This window comes from Saimiri boliviensis, chromosome 21 (assembly GCF_048565385.1).
Source record: "Saimiri boliviensis isolate mSaiBol1 chromosome 21, mSaiBol1.pri, whole genome shotgun sequence".
NCBI classification, from domain to species: Eukaryota; Metazoa; Chordata; class Mammalia; order Primates; family Cebidae; genus Saimiri; species Saimiri boliviensis.
Genome location: NC_133469.1, coordinates 26671095 through 26688349, shown reverse-complemented (window position 1 = coordinate 26688349; position 17255 = coordinate 26671095). Strand labels below are relative to the sequence as shown.

General features: G+C 37.9%; 1 protein-coding gene across 6 annotated transcripts in view; it reads right to left on the bottom strand.

The window, feature by feature from the left end:
* The window catches only part of SPECC1L (sperm antigen with calponin homology and coiled-coil domains 1 like), a 150993-nt gene that overhangs the window by 73058 nt on the left and 60680 nt on the right, over positions 1–17255 (bottom strand). For all 6 annotated transcript variants that reach the window (XM_039462374.2, XM_039462376.2, XM_074391256.1 and 3 more), the window contains 5 exons: positions 15914–16121; positions 11190–11263; positions 9692–9867; positions 5864–6027; positions 2046–2137 (listed from right to left, as the gene is read on the bottom strand). In XM_039462374.2, the coding sequence (XP_039318308.2) occupies positions 2046–2137; positions 5864–6027; positions 9692–9867; positions 11190–11263; positions 15914–16121 (714 nt within the window). The remainder of the gene's footprint in view (positions 1–2045; positions 2138–5863; positions 6028–9691; positions 9868–11189; positions 11264–15913; positions 16122–17255) is intronic.

Genomic DNA, 17255 nt, shown 5'->3' with positions numbered 1-17255 from the left:
GTGAGCTGAAATCACGCCACTTCACTTCAGCCTAGGCAACAGAGTGAGACTCCGTCTCACACACACACACATGGTCATTAAATTGGATAGGTGGAATAGGGTATTCCCTTCCCTTCTTTTTAAATTATGACATAATGCCAGGTGGTGGCTCATGCCAGTAATCCCAGCACTTTGGGAGGCTGAGGCAGGTGGACTGCCTGAGCTCAGGTGCTCAACACCTGCCTGGGCAACATGGTAGAACCCCATCTTTACCAAAACACAAAAAATAGCCAGCATACGCCTATGGTGGTCCCAGTTACTTGGGAGGCTGAGGTAGGAGGACTGCTCAGGCCTGGGAGGCAGAGGTTGTGCAGCGAGCTGAGATTGTGTCACTGTACTCCAACCTGGGTGACAGAGTGAGACTCCATCTCAGGGAGGAAAAAAAAAAAACAACACGTAACATCTTGTATATACATGCATATGCAAAGCCACTAACTCTCAACAATATAAATGCACAGGGAGCACACTAGTAAACACAGCACAAATGTCTCAACTCCAAATGAAAATGCTCCACAACACCATTATTTTAGGGAAGAGGTGTAACCAAGGCTACCCTGTATCACAGGATAATGGGTTTTAGGCTTTATTTCCTTCGGCTGCTTTCACCTATGTGGAAATACTCTGCCTTAGCTACACTATCCAAAAGTGGCTGAATAAAATGCACAATGAGGAGCCTCTTGAGTACTATGGAATAACAGCCCTCTGCCCTACTTTTCATCTGCATTCTGCAATGGCAGAGAAGAGCTACTTTTGAAACTGGTTTATAATGGATCAGTGGATGACCTGTGCTGGACCTGTTACAAAACAGCCCTCAAGAATCACACTTCTCTGAATTCATGCCTTGTGCATCCCTTCCACTCTGAATCAGAGCTGCCCTGTGACTTGCCTGGACTAAAATGGCAGGACAGAAGTGTCACTGTCCAGGTTCCAAGCTTAGGTGCTCAGAGGCATTGCTAACTTCGATCTTCAGTCTCTTGGAGCTGGAGATACTATGCTGTGAAGGAGCCTGAGAAGACAAATCACGTGGAGAAAGTAGCCCAGGAATCCCGCTGAGCCCAGGCCCCATCCCACCCTCTCTGTGAATGCAACTGCCAGAATGAGCCCAAGAAAGCCAGCAAAGAACTGCCTAGTCAACTTAGAAATGTGAAAACTAATAAAATTGTTATTTTCTTTTTTTTTTTTTTTTTGAGGCGGAGTTTCGCTCTTGTTACCCAGGCTGGAGTGCAATGGCGCGATCTCGGCTCACCGCAACCTCCGCCTCCTGGGTTCAGGCAATTCTCCTGCCTCAGCCTCCTGAGTAGCTGGGATTACAGGCACGCACCACCATGCCCAGCTAATTTTTTGTATTTTTAGTAGAGATGGGGTTTCACCATGTTGACCAGGATGGTCTCGATCTCTTGACCTCGTGATCCACCCGCCTCAGCCTCCCAAAGTGCTGGGATTACAGGCTTGAGCCACCGCGCCCGGCTTAAAATTGTTATTTTCAAGCCACTAAGTTCTGAAGTGATTTGCTATGCAGTAAAGGCTGAGACATGGCAACCACAGATTCTACTTAGAGACACCTCTGTGTCTTACTGTAGTCACTAAAGTCACTAAAGCCAGACAGCCTAGCTTTGAACCCCAGCTCCCTCACTTAACTGCATGAACCTCAGCAAGTTACTTAACCTTTCTGGGCCTCAGTTACCACATGTGAAAAATACAGATAAGAACAGCACCTAATACCCAAGAGTTGTAAGGATTAAATGAGTTAACATTATAAAGTATTCAGAACAGTGTAGAACACATAACAAGTGTTATTATTACAGTCTAACAAAATAACACAATTTACACCTATATAATTTATATCAATTAAAGATATTTACAGTATTTTAGAAAACAAATTCTAGATACATCCCTACTGAGGCAGTCATTTACCCATCTAATACAGGTGTAAATGACTATGAAGAAAAGGCCTTAACTTTCAGATTCTGAGGCCCTAAGAGCCTCCTGTGGTTCCAGGCACTCACCTGCATAGGGGATACAGCTGCTGCAGGAGGGGTTTTCATAGGACTTGGACTCAGGGGCGTTCGAGGAATTGCAGCTGCAGCAGGGTTTGGTACTACAGAAACAACAAACAAAAAAGGAAATAATGTCACTGTACAGTGGAAGCTTAACTGGATTCCACTTAAGGACTCACCAGACTAACGAATGCTTTCAAATCCCCTTGGACACTGTCTTGGCTGATGTCTAAGTTCTGCTGCACAAGGTTAGCAGCCATGTCTTGGCACACTAGTGCTTTTCCTCCCATCACGTGAATTATTTACATCCGTAGAGTAGTCATGGTTATTTCCAACCCTGGTTATGGCAGTCATTCCATTTTTGTTATTTAATTACATTACATAAAGTGCTCCATAAAGCAATGAAATTCAAATATTAAATCCCAAGAGTATTTACAACTCTATCAGTTAAGAAGCCTGGCATGTAAACGATGTTCAATAGTTGCATATTAAACAAAAGAATGAGGGCCAGGCGTAGTGGCTCACGCCTGTAATCCAAGCACTCTGGAGGCCAAGGTGGGCAGATCACCTGAGATCGGGAGTTCAAGACCAGCCTGACCAACATGGTGAAACTCCGTCTTTAAAAAATAAAAATAAAAAAAATAAAAGAGTGAGGAACTCCTGCTTGTCTTCCTTCAATTCCTCCTGCAGTGTCCATCACTTCACATATGTTTTATGATTTGTATTTAACGCAGGGATGTGTAATCACTTGTTTGCGTTATCAGTCTCCTTCTCCAGAATAAACTGCTGAAAAGTAGTTTATGTTTTTAGAATTTATTAATTTCTAGATAGCTGGGGATAGCACAGCTTCTGGTAAAGGCTGCAAAAATGATTATTCATTTGATGCTGAATTAAATTAAAAATGGGATACAAAAATGAACTCAAGCCTATCACAGTGCGGCAAGATGAAGCAGATCACTGTGGACTTTTTTAATGCAGCCAATATAAACACAAATATATGTACTTCTATTTAGAATTGATATATTTAGATGTATTCTTATTTACTGAGATAAAATTCACAAAACAAAGTTAACCATTCAAAAATGTACAGTATAGTGGCATTTAGTACAGTCACATTATTGTGCAACCATCATTTCTACCTAGTTTCAAAACATTTTCATCATTCCAAAAAGAAACCCCAAAAGTCACTTCCCACCCACTGTCTCACCAGCCTCTGGCAATCTGCTTTCTGTCTCTATGGATTGACCTAGTGTGAATATTTAATGTAAATGGAATCTTACAATATGTGACCTGTTCTGTCTGGCTTCTTTCAATTAACATAATGTTGTAAAGATTCATCCATGTTGAAGCATGTGTTACTATTCATTCCTTCTTGTGGCTGAATAATATTCCATTGTATGGATATACCACATTTTGTTTATCAATTCATTGAATGCATGGATACTTGGGTTGCTTCTATCTATTAGCTATTGTGAAAAGAGCCGCTATGAAAATTTATGTACAAGCACAGATGTTTCTCAATTTAAGATGGGGCTTTGTTCTCATAAACCCATCATAAGCCAGTCAAAAATGCATTTAATATACCCAACCTCCCAAACATCCCAATTTAACCTAGCCTACCTTAAACCAGATCAGAACATTTACATTAGCTACAGTTAGGCAAAATCATCTAACATAAAGCCTATTTTATAATAAATAGGCTGCACTGAATATCTCAAGTAATTTACTGAATACTGTACTGACTATGTATCACTGGCACAACTGTAAAGTCAAAAAAAAAAAAGTTAAAGCATTGTTAAGTCAGGGACTGTATTTGTCTGATTATCTGTTTTCAGTTATTTTGCATATATAATTAGGAGTGGAATTACTGGGTCTTTCGCATATATTTTATTATAAAATAACATATGAGGCTTTTAAAAAAGATTAGTATGAAGCATTTTTGTGCATTAAAGCATGCTTTATTAATATTCTGAATAGGTATATAATTTTAATTTAATGTAGACATTCCATTATCATTTTGATTTTCAAAGCATATGTATATTTTATTCTTTAGAGACAGAGTCTTTGTCCAAGATGGAGTACACTGGCTATTACCAGGTATGGTGATAGCATGCTACTGCCTTAACCTCCTAAGTAGCTGGAACTATAGGCACTTGTCAGCTCAAAGCATATGTATTTTAAAGTTCCCCTTTCATCTTACCCCATTATATTACCCAGAGGTAGCCACTAACAACAGTTCTGGGTACATCTTTCTTGCACTTTAAATGCAAATACACTTAGCTATCTATGTACCTTAAAAAAACAACAACAACAACAAAATAAGACCACACACACTATATACATATATATATGTACTGGTCTGTAACTTGCTATAAAAGATTGCAGAGCACAGAGCAACTGCTAAGGTGGCACACTTGAATAAAGAACCACAGACATGTTTTAACATCAGTACTCTGAGATCTATGTCATCCTTATTAAAATATGCATAGTATTTTACTGTATTAATTGGTAATAACTGTCTTAATTCTTTTAACAGGCATTTAAGCAATTTCTAGGTGTTCCATTTCTTCAAACAATGCTATACTGAAAATTCTGTATAAGTATATATCTTTACATATAATACTTGTGCCAGTATTAAGTATAACAACTTCAGGGTCTTTGAATATGGCATTTTAAATTGGAAGGTATTGCCTAAGGGTCCTCCAGAATGTCTATACCAGCAATGTGTAGGAGTACACATGTGACTTTTGCTCTGCTTTTAAGTCAAAGAAGATTCATTTGTGCATAATCACAGAATACAGATTCTAGTAGCCTGTTAACAAATTTTAAAGACTTTCTAGAAAAAAATTTAAGCTTTAGGACATACTACAATTAATTGTTTGAAAAAACTACATAGCCTTTCCTTTCCCAGAGCTGAGAAAGTTAGGGAGATGAAAAAAAGTCAAGTCATTTCAAAGTGGGGAGAGTAAGCCTTCCAGAGCTTGTATGAAAGAAAGCCCAGCTTGATTCAGAACCTGAAGTGCCATGTAGGACTATAGCAAGCGGGGGAAGAGTGGTTCAACTGAGGCAAAGAGTAGGCAAGGGTCAGACATTTGGGAATTAAGCAATTAGAGGATTTTAAACAAGAAAAGATGTTTCTATCATGGGATGAAAAGGGGAGATTAATTTGGAGGTTACTGAAACTAGTGGTTGATGGTGGCTTGAGCTAAAGCTTGTGCTGCTAGAGATGAAGAGAAGACAGAGCAAAGATATCCATGATGCAGGCTGTATCAACAAGATGTGCTCATAATGGAGTAGATGTAGCAGTAAGAACAAGAATTTAAGAAAGATCCCCAGACTTTTGGCTTAAGTAACTGGGTGGAATGGTGCTGCCATTTATACATGGTGAAAGGCTGCAGCTGGCAGACAAGGGTTTGGTTTTTGGACATTACATGTCCAGGAGACACGGGAAGGTCCATGTCAAGTAGGCATCTGGATATACATGACTGAGGAATTCAGAGGAAGGGAAGAGCTAAAGTCATACATCTGGAAGTTCTTAGGCACAGAGAAGACACTTAAAATAACAGGAATGTGTATGATCCACTGAGGGAGAGAAGACACATTTCTGCATGGGATTAAGGCTTCTGTCTGAGACTAACACCTCTGAAGTGGAATAGACCCCAAATCTCCTATTAAATATCACCTTCTGTTAAGTCTGGTGTGTTAATCCTATATGAAAGTTAATGGGACAAAGAGTAAGACAGTAAGAATATCAAACTGGACCAGAGAACACAAGGTAAGTGAACACAACCACATGCAGTAGGCACAATGCAGGAGAAATTAATTACCTTGAGATGCACTGTCAAAGGACTTGATGAGGGTTTTTACTGTAGGAGTTGGCTCTGAGGAAGTGGAGGACCTTCTACTCAGTCCCATTCCCTGCCGTAAGGCTGCCAAATCTCTCTCAACAGCATTCATGTAATTGTATACCCGGCCTCGCTCCTCCTCTTGCCTGAAAACAATATTGAAATCCAAGCATTTTTATATATGTATGAGAAAATACACATTTTCTCCTCCCAGCTGAAAAGCATTAAAAAGTATCAGTTTAAAAAAATTGTATCAGTTGAGCTTAGTAAATTACCTGGTCTAATGTTCTCATTTGCTTGGTAAATACCAGGAAATGAGACTGAAATTTTTCTATCAGGTTATCCTAAGTAAGTTAAGCAACCATCAAATTCCATTTTCATCTGAGTAAGTGTAAGGTAAGGACATCAGTAATCAATTAGCAGTAAAACAGGAGGCGGACTGGCTCAGAGCTGAGACTCTCCAGGTCCTGTGCTCCCGAGAAGGCCCTTCTCAGGAGTCTGGATATTCACCAATACACGATATTGTATAATTATAATTTATACTGGCTCTAGCTAATATGCCATGCTTAGACAGGGAAATACAAAAATAAAACCAAAGCTCACACTCTTTTGAAAAATAAATAAATAAATAAATAAATAAAAACAAAGAAAGTGCTGTAGACTTCAAATAGAAATCTACAAAGAATAAAAAAAGCTTGAGACTCATATTAGTAACATGAGTCCCCCAGAAGCTCAGTGTGATGAATCCTGAGTCATCTGGAAAAATCAATTTCATTTCATTTCTGGCCCATTCTAATTCACTGTGCTGACTAACACAGAATTCTTTCATCTGGAATGAGACTGCAATTGCAGAGTTTGTACATGTCATATAACTATCAAGTACGTGAATAAAAATTAAGCCAGTCCTTAGGAAAAATCTGTCTTTGGTGGCCATTTGGCTCTTCTGACAGTCTTTTGCCTCAAGATGTACCACAGGATCTTAAGGTCATTTAGCTGTCATAATTAGAACTTTTAATAAAGAATCTGTAACAATGATTATCAAACATTTTGATCTTAGAGCCCCTTTCTACTCCTAAAAATGAGAAGGACCCCAAAAAGCTTTTGTTTATGGGAGCTGTCTTTCACTATATTAAATTAAAACTAAGAATATATAAAAATATTTACTTCATATAAAGATAAATACAGGGCTTAATAATTTTTATGAAAAACAACTATATTTTCCAAAACAAAAAATTAGTTAAGAGTAACAGTGCTTTGCATTTCTAAATCATCTCTTTAATGCCTGACTTAAGAGAAAACAGCTAAACTCACCTTTGTATTCAACCTATGTTGATATGAAAAAAAGCAAGTCTTACATAGATAAGGTAGGTGGAAAAGGGAAGATTTTAATAGCCCTTTTAGAGAACTGTGGCTATTCTTCCACACTGCACTAAAACACAACAAGCAGTGACTTAAAAGTTAGTTCTAATGTGGAATCTGAAACCATAAGTGAATTTTCCTATTCTGTCCACTAAAATCCACTGGTCAATCTTGTTTAACATCATAGACTGGTCATAAGGAAAATGTTGGTTCACTGAGTTACACAGGTTTTCTAAATGCTGTCATTATACATTTTTTTAAAGTCATAATGATCTCCTCAGAAGACACTTTATGGGAAGATGCCAAACTCACCACTGGTAAATACAAGTTTTCCAAAATCCTAACTTTCACTTGAAAGCCCCCATTTTATCACCAGCAACAAATACTGTTGGTTGTTCTCCTTTAAGTGACAGGCTGTCTTAATTGTTTTCACAAAATAGCCACCAAATAGCCAGGTGCAGTGGCTCATGCCTGTAATCCTAGCACTTTGGAAGGCTGAGGCAGGCAGATCACCTGAGATCAGAAGTTCAAGACCAGCCTGACCAACATGGAGAAACCCCATCTCTGCTAAAAATACAAAATTAGCCAGGTGTGGTGGTATGTGCCAGTAATTCCTGCTACTCGGGAGGCTGAGGCAGGAGAATCGCTTGAACCTGGGAGATGGAGGTTGCGGTGAGCTGAGATAACGCCATTGCACTCCAGCCTGGGCAACAAGAGTGAAACTCCATCTCAAAAAAAAAAAAAAAAAAAAAAAAAAAAATCTACCAAGTAATACCGAAGTCTGAATGATCCAAAATTTGTCTGTGGTTCTCAAGTAAAAAACGGCAGTCCATGAAAAAAGAAAGCAGTTCAAACTAAAATAATCACAGCACTTTCCTCAACATGACCTCACTCTTCAGTACAGTCTTGAGTATAGCAGATAATGCAGAAGTGCTTTTTCTGTACTTCCCATTTTGTCACCCAGAATGCTAAAGAGTATATTCAAGGACCAGGATTTAGTAAAATAAATAATTTAGTGTTTCACCAAGGACATCTTTAAGTGAAACCTGCATTTAAAAAAAAATGCAAGTCTGTGATGGTGAAGAGTACAATGACTATAAGTGCAACTGCCGAGACCTTGATTCATCAACAGTTTTCACTTGCTTTTCACTCCCAGTTTAGAAGTCAACACAGTGAAAAGGGCAACAACATGATGGTGTTACAAAGACAGTTTGACCTCACAGACTCCCTAAAGGGTCTTAGGACATCCAGAAATCTGCAGGCCTTGCTCTGAGAACCACTGCTCTACAAGATGCTACCTCTTTCTGAAGGCATTTTTAAAAACATGTGTCTCAAAATCTTAGGAATTTTTAAGATCCAAAGAAATAAAACTTTAACAGTAGAATTTTATTTACTCAGGGTAACTAAAGAATGAAGCATTTCTAATATGTTATTCATTTAATAATATAAAGAAAAAAAGGTAATGTAATACACATTTTATACCAGCAGAAAAAAAATAATCTTCTGTCTCATTCCATGTTCTGCTTAAGGAATCCAATGAAAAATGATTAGCAATACTCTTCTCTGGGCCATTCACTAGAGCAAGCCAACAATGAGACCATTTTTTAAAGCTATACTGTTAGTTTTCTAAATTTATTCCTATGCCTACTTAAGAATTACTCAAGCTAAGGAATAAACAAATTCTGAATAATAACCTCAAATACGAAAATATTTTCCTCTACTCTTAGATGGAGTCTCAGTGTGGAGCTCAGAGCATGTCACAAATGTCATTTCATCTGATAATTTTCATCAGTTTCCAATTATCTCTATGTTACATGGGAAAAAAAACTACTATGGAAATTCATGTGATTATAAGATAAAACAAGTGAAAATTCTCAAGTGAATGACAGAGAGAAAGTCACTTTGTATTCTTTACTTGGGTCTCCAAAAATACTAGCTAAAGTATACTGATCATTGCCCTGAATATTTGGGAGGCTTTATCTTATTTAATCCTTATGACAACACTGTACTACAGCAGGTAATATTGTGTCACTTTAAAGATGAGAAAACTGAGGCCCAGGGAAGTGAAGGTTCCTGACCAAGGTCACAGCTAGTAAGAAGCAGAGCTGGACACGAACCAAGACCATCCGTCTCCAGAGTCATCCTTAATCATGAGGCTACAATCTAAAGAAAATTAACAGGGCTAGAATGTGGGACTAGGGGAAGGGAGAATCACGTGAGACCATCCTGGTTCCCTCCAGAGTTGTGGATCATTGATACTGACAGAAAGATCCACATAGACAGCACTAGTTTACATGTGCCATAAAATGAGGCCTAGAAAAGCTAAGTAACTTCCATCAGATCCAAACTTAGTATCAAACTCCACATTTTTTGCATAGTACCACATCAAAAATTGGGATTTAAATGTTCTCTACTAAAACATAAGTACACAACTGGTTTCTCAGAACATACTTGCGTGACTTTATTTCCTCCAATTCTTTTGTGAGTTTCTCATTTTTTTCTTGAGCCTCATGTAACCGGCGCTTTAGATCACCAATCTCCTCTTGAGCTTCAGATTTAATGTCATTTGCAATGACTACTGCAGTCTGGAGATCAGCCTGAAACTGCCGCCATTCTGCAGATTCTTCCTATATTAAAAAAACTAACTTTTTATTTTTTATTTAAAAGCAATAAAATTTATGATTGGATTGTTATAATGCACTAATGCTTCCAAATGATGATTAATTTTTTTAATCCCAGAGAATTGCTATTATCTATTTCTAACAGGCAATGCAACTATTATTAGTGAATTTGTTCTTAATAAGGAAAAGATTCTCTAGCTATCTGCCTACTGAGGCATTAAGCACTCAGAGTGCTCAACAGATATTAATGATAACAATGTCAAGCCTCCCTTCTTCATGCAAGTTTCAAAGCAAGTCTTATGAACATAAACATAATCGAGAATTTATGGAGCTTTACTTCTGAAAAGCACAAGAAGGTATATAAATGGTATGTGAACCATAGAGTGAAAAACTATAAATATCCTGACATCAAAACCTAGCAAGAAAAAAAATCAAAAGAAAAGGAAAAGGAAGAGGAAGCCAGAAGAAAAACACTAAACTCAATATAGGCAGGCAAAATTATACAAAGAGATGGTGAGGAACTACATGGTCTGTTGCTTCCCACAGTCATGGAGGATGCGGGTGTGGGCGGGTGGGGAAGTCTCCCTGGGCCTCATCTCCATCAGAGCCACAGCTGGGCCATGCCTGAGCCTCACATGCTCACACCCTCACACCCCTAAGGCAATTTTGTAACATCACGGAAGTAGCCTAAGCAACTGTGGCATGACCCAAACAACTGAGTAGCTTTCTCCCCACCCCCTGCATCATGGCTGCATTGCTGTTGGCAAGATGGATCATATGTACAAAATAAAGAAAATGTGTTTGAAAACAGACTGGTTTGGGGCACCTTATAATCAACAGCTAATAACCTTTCTTTACAAAATAGAACATTTTTTCCCCAAATCCATATCTTTCTAAAATTACTACCCATAAATTTCTATAGGTCGAGTATCACTTATCCAAAAGGATTTCAGATTTAAGATGTTTTATATTTTAGAATATTTGCACTATACTTAACAGCTAAGCATCCCAAATCTGAAAATCCAAAATCCAAAATGCTCCAATAAGCATTTCCTTTGAGCATCATGCCATCACTCAAAGAGTTGTGAATTTTGGAACATTTTAGATTTCAGAATTTCTGGTTAGGGATATTCAACCTATAGTACATTCTTCTACCCAAAATCTAGCACCAGTCTCAATTTGAAATGATAACATTTGCTTTCTGCTCAAAGCCCAATGGGGCCAGTATTATCACTGTATCTAAAGCTTAAGATGAATGATAACACGATCAATGATTACACCTCAAATTTCAGAAAAATTTTCTAACAATACATGAAGATTTATCCTACCCGAAGTCTTCTGTGGAGAGTCTTTATTTCTCTTTCCATGTCGTGCTTCTGGTCCTGGAGTTTTTTAACTGTATCTGAGAAGACCACCAAAGTTTAAATATTTATCCTCACAACAATGTTCAAAGGAATACTACAAAGAAAAGAGGTACTTAAATATGACATTCAAAAAAAGTTATCCTGTCCAAAGACTACAAAAAAATTTTAATACAAAACTTTTAATAGAAAAAATATTCAATCCAAGTAATGACAAATATCAAATTAAAAATCACAATTTCTTTTTCTTTTTTTTTTTTTTTGAGACGGAGTTTCGCTCTTGTTACCCAGGCTAGAGTGCAATGGCGCGATCTCACCGCAACCTCCACCTCCTAGGTTCAGGCAATTCTCCTGCCTCAGCCTCCTGAGTAGCTGGGATTACAGGCATGCGCCACCATGCCCAGCTAATTTTTTGTATTTTTAGTAGAGACGGGGTTTCACCATGTTGACCAGGATGGTCTCAATCTCTTGACCTCGTGATCCACCCACCTCGGCCTCCCAAAGTGCTGGGATTACAGGCATGAGCCACCACACCTGGCCCCAAAATCACAATTTCTAAATCACTTCCTTCCACATTATCTTAACTCTGAAATGAAATGTAAAACTGTTAGAAATCCACTTTGTACATAACCAATCAAAACAACATTGACTGTGACTAACATATAAACTTTTAATCATAAGCATTATTAATCTGCAGTATTTATATAAGCATATCTTTCTTTACACACTAGAATAAATTCTAGAAAAGTAGTGAATTAGTAAAATCAAAATTAGTAAAAAATATAATACCCAGGGGAGCTGCTATTTAAATTAATCCTATAAAATATTTTTAAATATTTATAAAGTAATCAATAATTCCTCAAATTACTCATCACATAATATGAATTTTCTTAAAACAGTTTCATTCATTCTAAAAACATTCAGTGAGTACCAATAAGATACAAAGTACCATTCTAGATAGAGTGAGGATACAAGGATGAAAGTGCAGCACAGGCCAGTCTCCCTGAAACCAGAATAATAAAAGGGAAGTCACCTTCTCTTTGGACGTTCTATTCTAAAATCCATGCATAAGAGAGAAATGCCTTAAGAGGATGCTATGCTGACAGGTGCTACTAAGTAAACCTTTCACAGCTGGTTCCTTTGACAGCTCAGGAACCAAACACTTTTTGGTTAAGGGCAAGGAAGGGTACTTACAACTAGTGGCGAATCCTTACTCTGATTCACCTACAGCCCCACCCCAGTAGATCCCTGGCTTTTCTCTGTGTTCCAACTCTGTCTTACACGGCCTTGTATCATGTTGCCACCAACATTACCACATCTCTTTATACATCTGTCTACTACTAGACTAAAAACACTTCAGAGGCCGAAGAAGCCATGTGATGACCTCACACACTCAGTAGTTGAAATGTGGTAGGTCTTTAAAATGGAATAAATGTATAAATATGCAGGCTAATGGTAGCATAATAAAAAGCAATGCTGAAATCATTACCTAGGAATTTTTTTTTTTTTTTAAAGTACGTATCCTATTGATAGAACTTAACAATTTGTCATCAGGGACAGTATAACTTTAGACATTAGTGTTTCTGGGTAAATAACATTTTCTCCTATTCCTTATACTTAGCAGAAGGAACTCAGGCATAGTGAATACCTGCTTGCAATGGCACATGTAATCAAAAAATTTTTCCTGTAGCTAATAATTTACTGGCTTTTAATCAAGACCCTAAAGTATGAGTATACTGATGTTTTTTCTTAGATGGCTCATCATCTTCCTTATCCTTATTTCAGTAGAACCTTCTCTTCTAAAATCTTTTTGCCACTCTACATCTGATGCTGGTGTATGTGTGTTCCAGTATTTTTAAATGGCATGCATTCACTTTAACAATATAGAACCTTGAATATTTATAACAATTATATGTGGAATAATAATTATTACAATTATATAAATAATGCTGTATTTTCTAAAGCTGGATCAGAAATAAATGAGATAAAATGTTGGCAGTAGAGGCAATTCTGGTAGCTAGTAGTTAACTTGCTCCCATTCACTGCCCCAAAACTGTGTACAAAGTCAGGTCCTGTGAAATAAAAGGGGTTCAAAATTTACTCTTCAATTCTTCAAATGTGTCATATGTACCAACTTTGTACCAGGCTTTTTTTTAAGTGCTTAAGAAGAAAAGGAAAAAGACATAATCTTCATCCTCTTAGAGACAAAAAGGCCAGTCTTGTGCTGAGACAACAAAGGGAGATGACTTCATAAGCAAAGGATTAAACTTTAAAGCCTGTCTCAAATACAAGCTACTTCAGACTCAACCTGCAAACTAAGGGTCAAACAGGCCATCCAATCTGGTTTGAGTAAAGCAGACACCAAGCTGAGTGGGTGAGTCTATGCCCCCTTATCCTTATCTCTGGAGGCAAGGATGGCTCTGGAATCAGCAAGGGAACTTGACTCCTTGTGACCACACACATAGACAAATTCAGAGTTTTGGACATAGAGGAGGAGTAAGAACAGAAGCTGAAAATTTTCTAGTGTTGAAAACACTAGGGTTACACCTTTCATTTACGCTGTATCCATTTATATGCAAGAAATATTTCATAATCAAAACAGGTGGCCAGGCATGGTGGCTTAGGCCTGTAATATCTACCAATCATCTGAGGTCAGGAGCTCGAGACCAGCCTGACCAACATGGTGAAACCCTGTCTCTACTAAAAATAAAAAATTAGCCAGGCGTGATGGCAGGTGCCTGTAATCCCAGCTACTCAGGAGGCTCAGATGGGATAATCACTTGAACCCAGGAGGAAGAGGTTGCAGTGAGCCGAAATGGTGCTACTGTACTCCAGCCAGTGCAACAAAAGCAAAACTCCATCTCAAAAACAAAAAAACAAACAAACAACAAAAAACAGGCAAGCAAAAAATGTTAGAAATGTAATTTCTCTTGAAATTTGCTAAAAAAAAAAATTGTTTTCACTTTCTGGTCACAAAGGACACATCTACTTATTATTAAACATGATACACACAAGACATACGACAGCAAAGCTCACCTTTAACATTTGGCATTTTGATTCTCAGGTGACATTTTAAGCTACATGGCCATCTTAGACTGATCATAAATTCTCAATTTCATTCACTTATTTTGTTCTTTTTCTCTTTATTAACCTTTTCATTCATGGCCACAGAATTCACATAATCAGAATTCTTTAGAAGGTGTTTTTCTAGCCGGGCGCGGTGGCTCAAGCCTGTAATCCCAGCACTTTGGGAGGCTGAGGCGGGTGGATCACGAGGTCAAGAGATCGAGACCATCCTGGTCAACATGGTGAAACCCCATCTCTACTAAAAATACAAAAAAATTAGCTGGGCATGGTGGCACACGCCTGTAATCCCAGCTACTCAGGAGGCTGAGGCAGGAGAATTGCTTGAACCCAGGAGGCGGAGGTTGTGGTGAGCCAAGTTCGCGCCATTGCACTCCAGCCTGGGTAACAAGAGCGAAACTCCGTCTCAAAAAAAAAAAAAAAAAAAGAAGGTGTTTTTCTGTCCCCTGTCACTGCATATTTATTATTGTCACCTCTTATAAATAATAAATAAAATCCTTTTAAATAAAAGAGAAACTGGCAGCCGGTGGAAATATTCAGACAAAATAAAGTACACTAAAAGTGTCTCTAGGGAATTTGATTTAAACTTTACAATCATGCCTATATTTTTACTCTGAAACAGAATGTATTATTATTTTCCTGGAAACAAAGGAGTCTGTGCTTAAGTTCTTGTTGTGAATACTAGTTTACAAAACTGCCACCTAGCACGATTTGTGGTCACACAAGAAAGCAGCATTACTGTGACTCTCAAGCCTCTAATGGCAGTTTCCTTCCTCTTCAGTGTTCCTACTGTGAGGGACACTGCCATCTACTGTCTTCAACTCAAAATCAACATTTGAGCTACCAAAGAGAAGAACTACTACTATGATCTTCCTATTTTTAAATTTTAAGTTATAACTCAATTTCTACAATGTTATTTTTATTCTAGAGATCAGGCAAACTGCTAGTCTCAATGTTATTAGACCAACTTTGTTCTGAACAACTCTGGGCACTGCCCTACCCATTTAACAAGGAATTCATAACCTTTGAGCCCCATTCTTGATTATGAACCCCATTATTCTCTGACAAATAAAAAACAATCCATCCTCGCTCTGGTTATATGACCATCAATCATGCTGACATTACCAGGCAGGTACCATGGACACAGGATCAATTTGTGACTTTTTCTTTTGTTTTGAGATGGAGTATCACTCTGTTGCCCAGACTTGAGTGCAGTGGCATGACCATAGCTCACTGCAGCCTCCGCCTCCTGAGTTCAAACGATCCTCCCACCTCAGCCTCCCAAGTAGCTGGGATTACAGGCACCTGCCACCATACCCAGGTAATTTTTGTATTTTTAATAGATACGGGGTTTTACCATGTTGGCTAGGCTGGTCTCAAACTCCTGAACTGAAGTGATTGATCCACCTGCCTCGGCCTTCCAAGGTGCTGGGATTACAGGCATCAGCCACTGGGCCCAGCCTGGTTTGGTCTTACCCTCTTGCCCAAAATGCTAGAATTAAAGGCATGAGTCAATGTGTTCAGCTCTATTTTATTACTAAATGCAAATTATCCCCACATGTATAAAAGGGGAGGACAAAAAAGAATGAAAAGTTCTTATCACTTACTCTCTAAATCAGAAATAATGAGGTTGTCATGAAGTTTCACAGCACGATGTTGTTCTACTTCATCTTCAAGTTCAAAGATGGTTTCTTTCATATCACTCCTTTCTGTTTCTTTTTCATCCAGCTCTGATCTTAATTTTTCTAATGTCATATTCAAATCTTCAATTTGTTTCTTAGCGTCTTCTTGGAAGGCTCGGTATTCATCCTCTACCTACATAAAATTGATGATGCAGTTTTAGAAAAGTAAGAGTTGTTATAAGGTAAGTTTCAGAATTGAGGTACATACCGTTTTGAAGAAGAGCTAAATGTGAGGTACTATGGATGAACTGAACAACTTGTGTAATAACTGTTACAAAGTATGAAAAAGCACTCCATGGTAAGATTTCATATAAAACCACTAAACATAAACTGTTGCTGTAACACTGACTGAAATTATATTGATATTATCATTGAACTTAACCAGATTATTTACAGGGAAACTGGAAATTTTCCTTTCTCCAAAGTTTGAACTGAAAGCTTGTACATTTGATTAATGATTAACATGCTGTCCTAACAAAAATGATGCCGTATTTGTGATATTCCAGCATCAAACTGATAAAGGAAAAAACAATTCTCAAATAGTGTTTTTACAAAAGTATTAGTTCATAGTAGCCCCTCAACATACATGTACCAAGAAATAATACAAATCTCCTAAACTGTAACTTCAAAATTAATCACTAAAAAAACCCTAAAATCTAAATTATTGAAATTTTGGCCAAAGATACTTTAAAATTTCTTTAAAAATCACCGCACTAAAGTAACAAATAAATAAAATGTAAGCTAGAATAATAGATAACTCATGGAAATAAACACTTCATCAGCAACCACATGGGGTACAGATTCCTGGCCACAATGCCAGCAGCCCTGGGTAGCAGTTCCAACTGAGTTCTCACTACTATGCTGCATGCATGTAAAACAAGGGGCTGGACTGATGATCACTAAGGTCCCTGCCAGCAATAAGTCACAGGCCTCTGAAAAACAGGAGTCTCCATATGCCAAAAATATTTAAAAACTCTCAACAGATCTCTATTTGAAAAACCATTACTATAGCGGGATAAAAGGAAATATGCACTGCTGATGCTACAGACCGGAATACTGACTCTCCATCAATATTATACCAAAAAAGATTCAATATGAGGTCGGAGGAGGTAAAGTTTCATGACCTGCTCCGTAGGCATACTCAGAACTAGGGACAAATTCTGGTTTTAGCTGTAATACCAGCCACATCCTCTCACAGGCAGGAAAACAGAAACAAAATACAAGTGAGAGAAAGTGGCATTATCTTAAGAATACTGCCGGGCGCGGT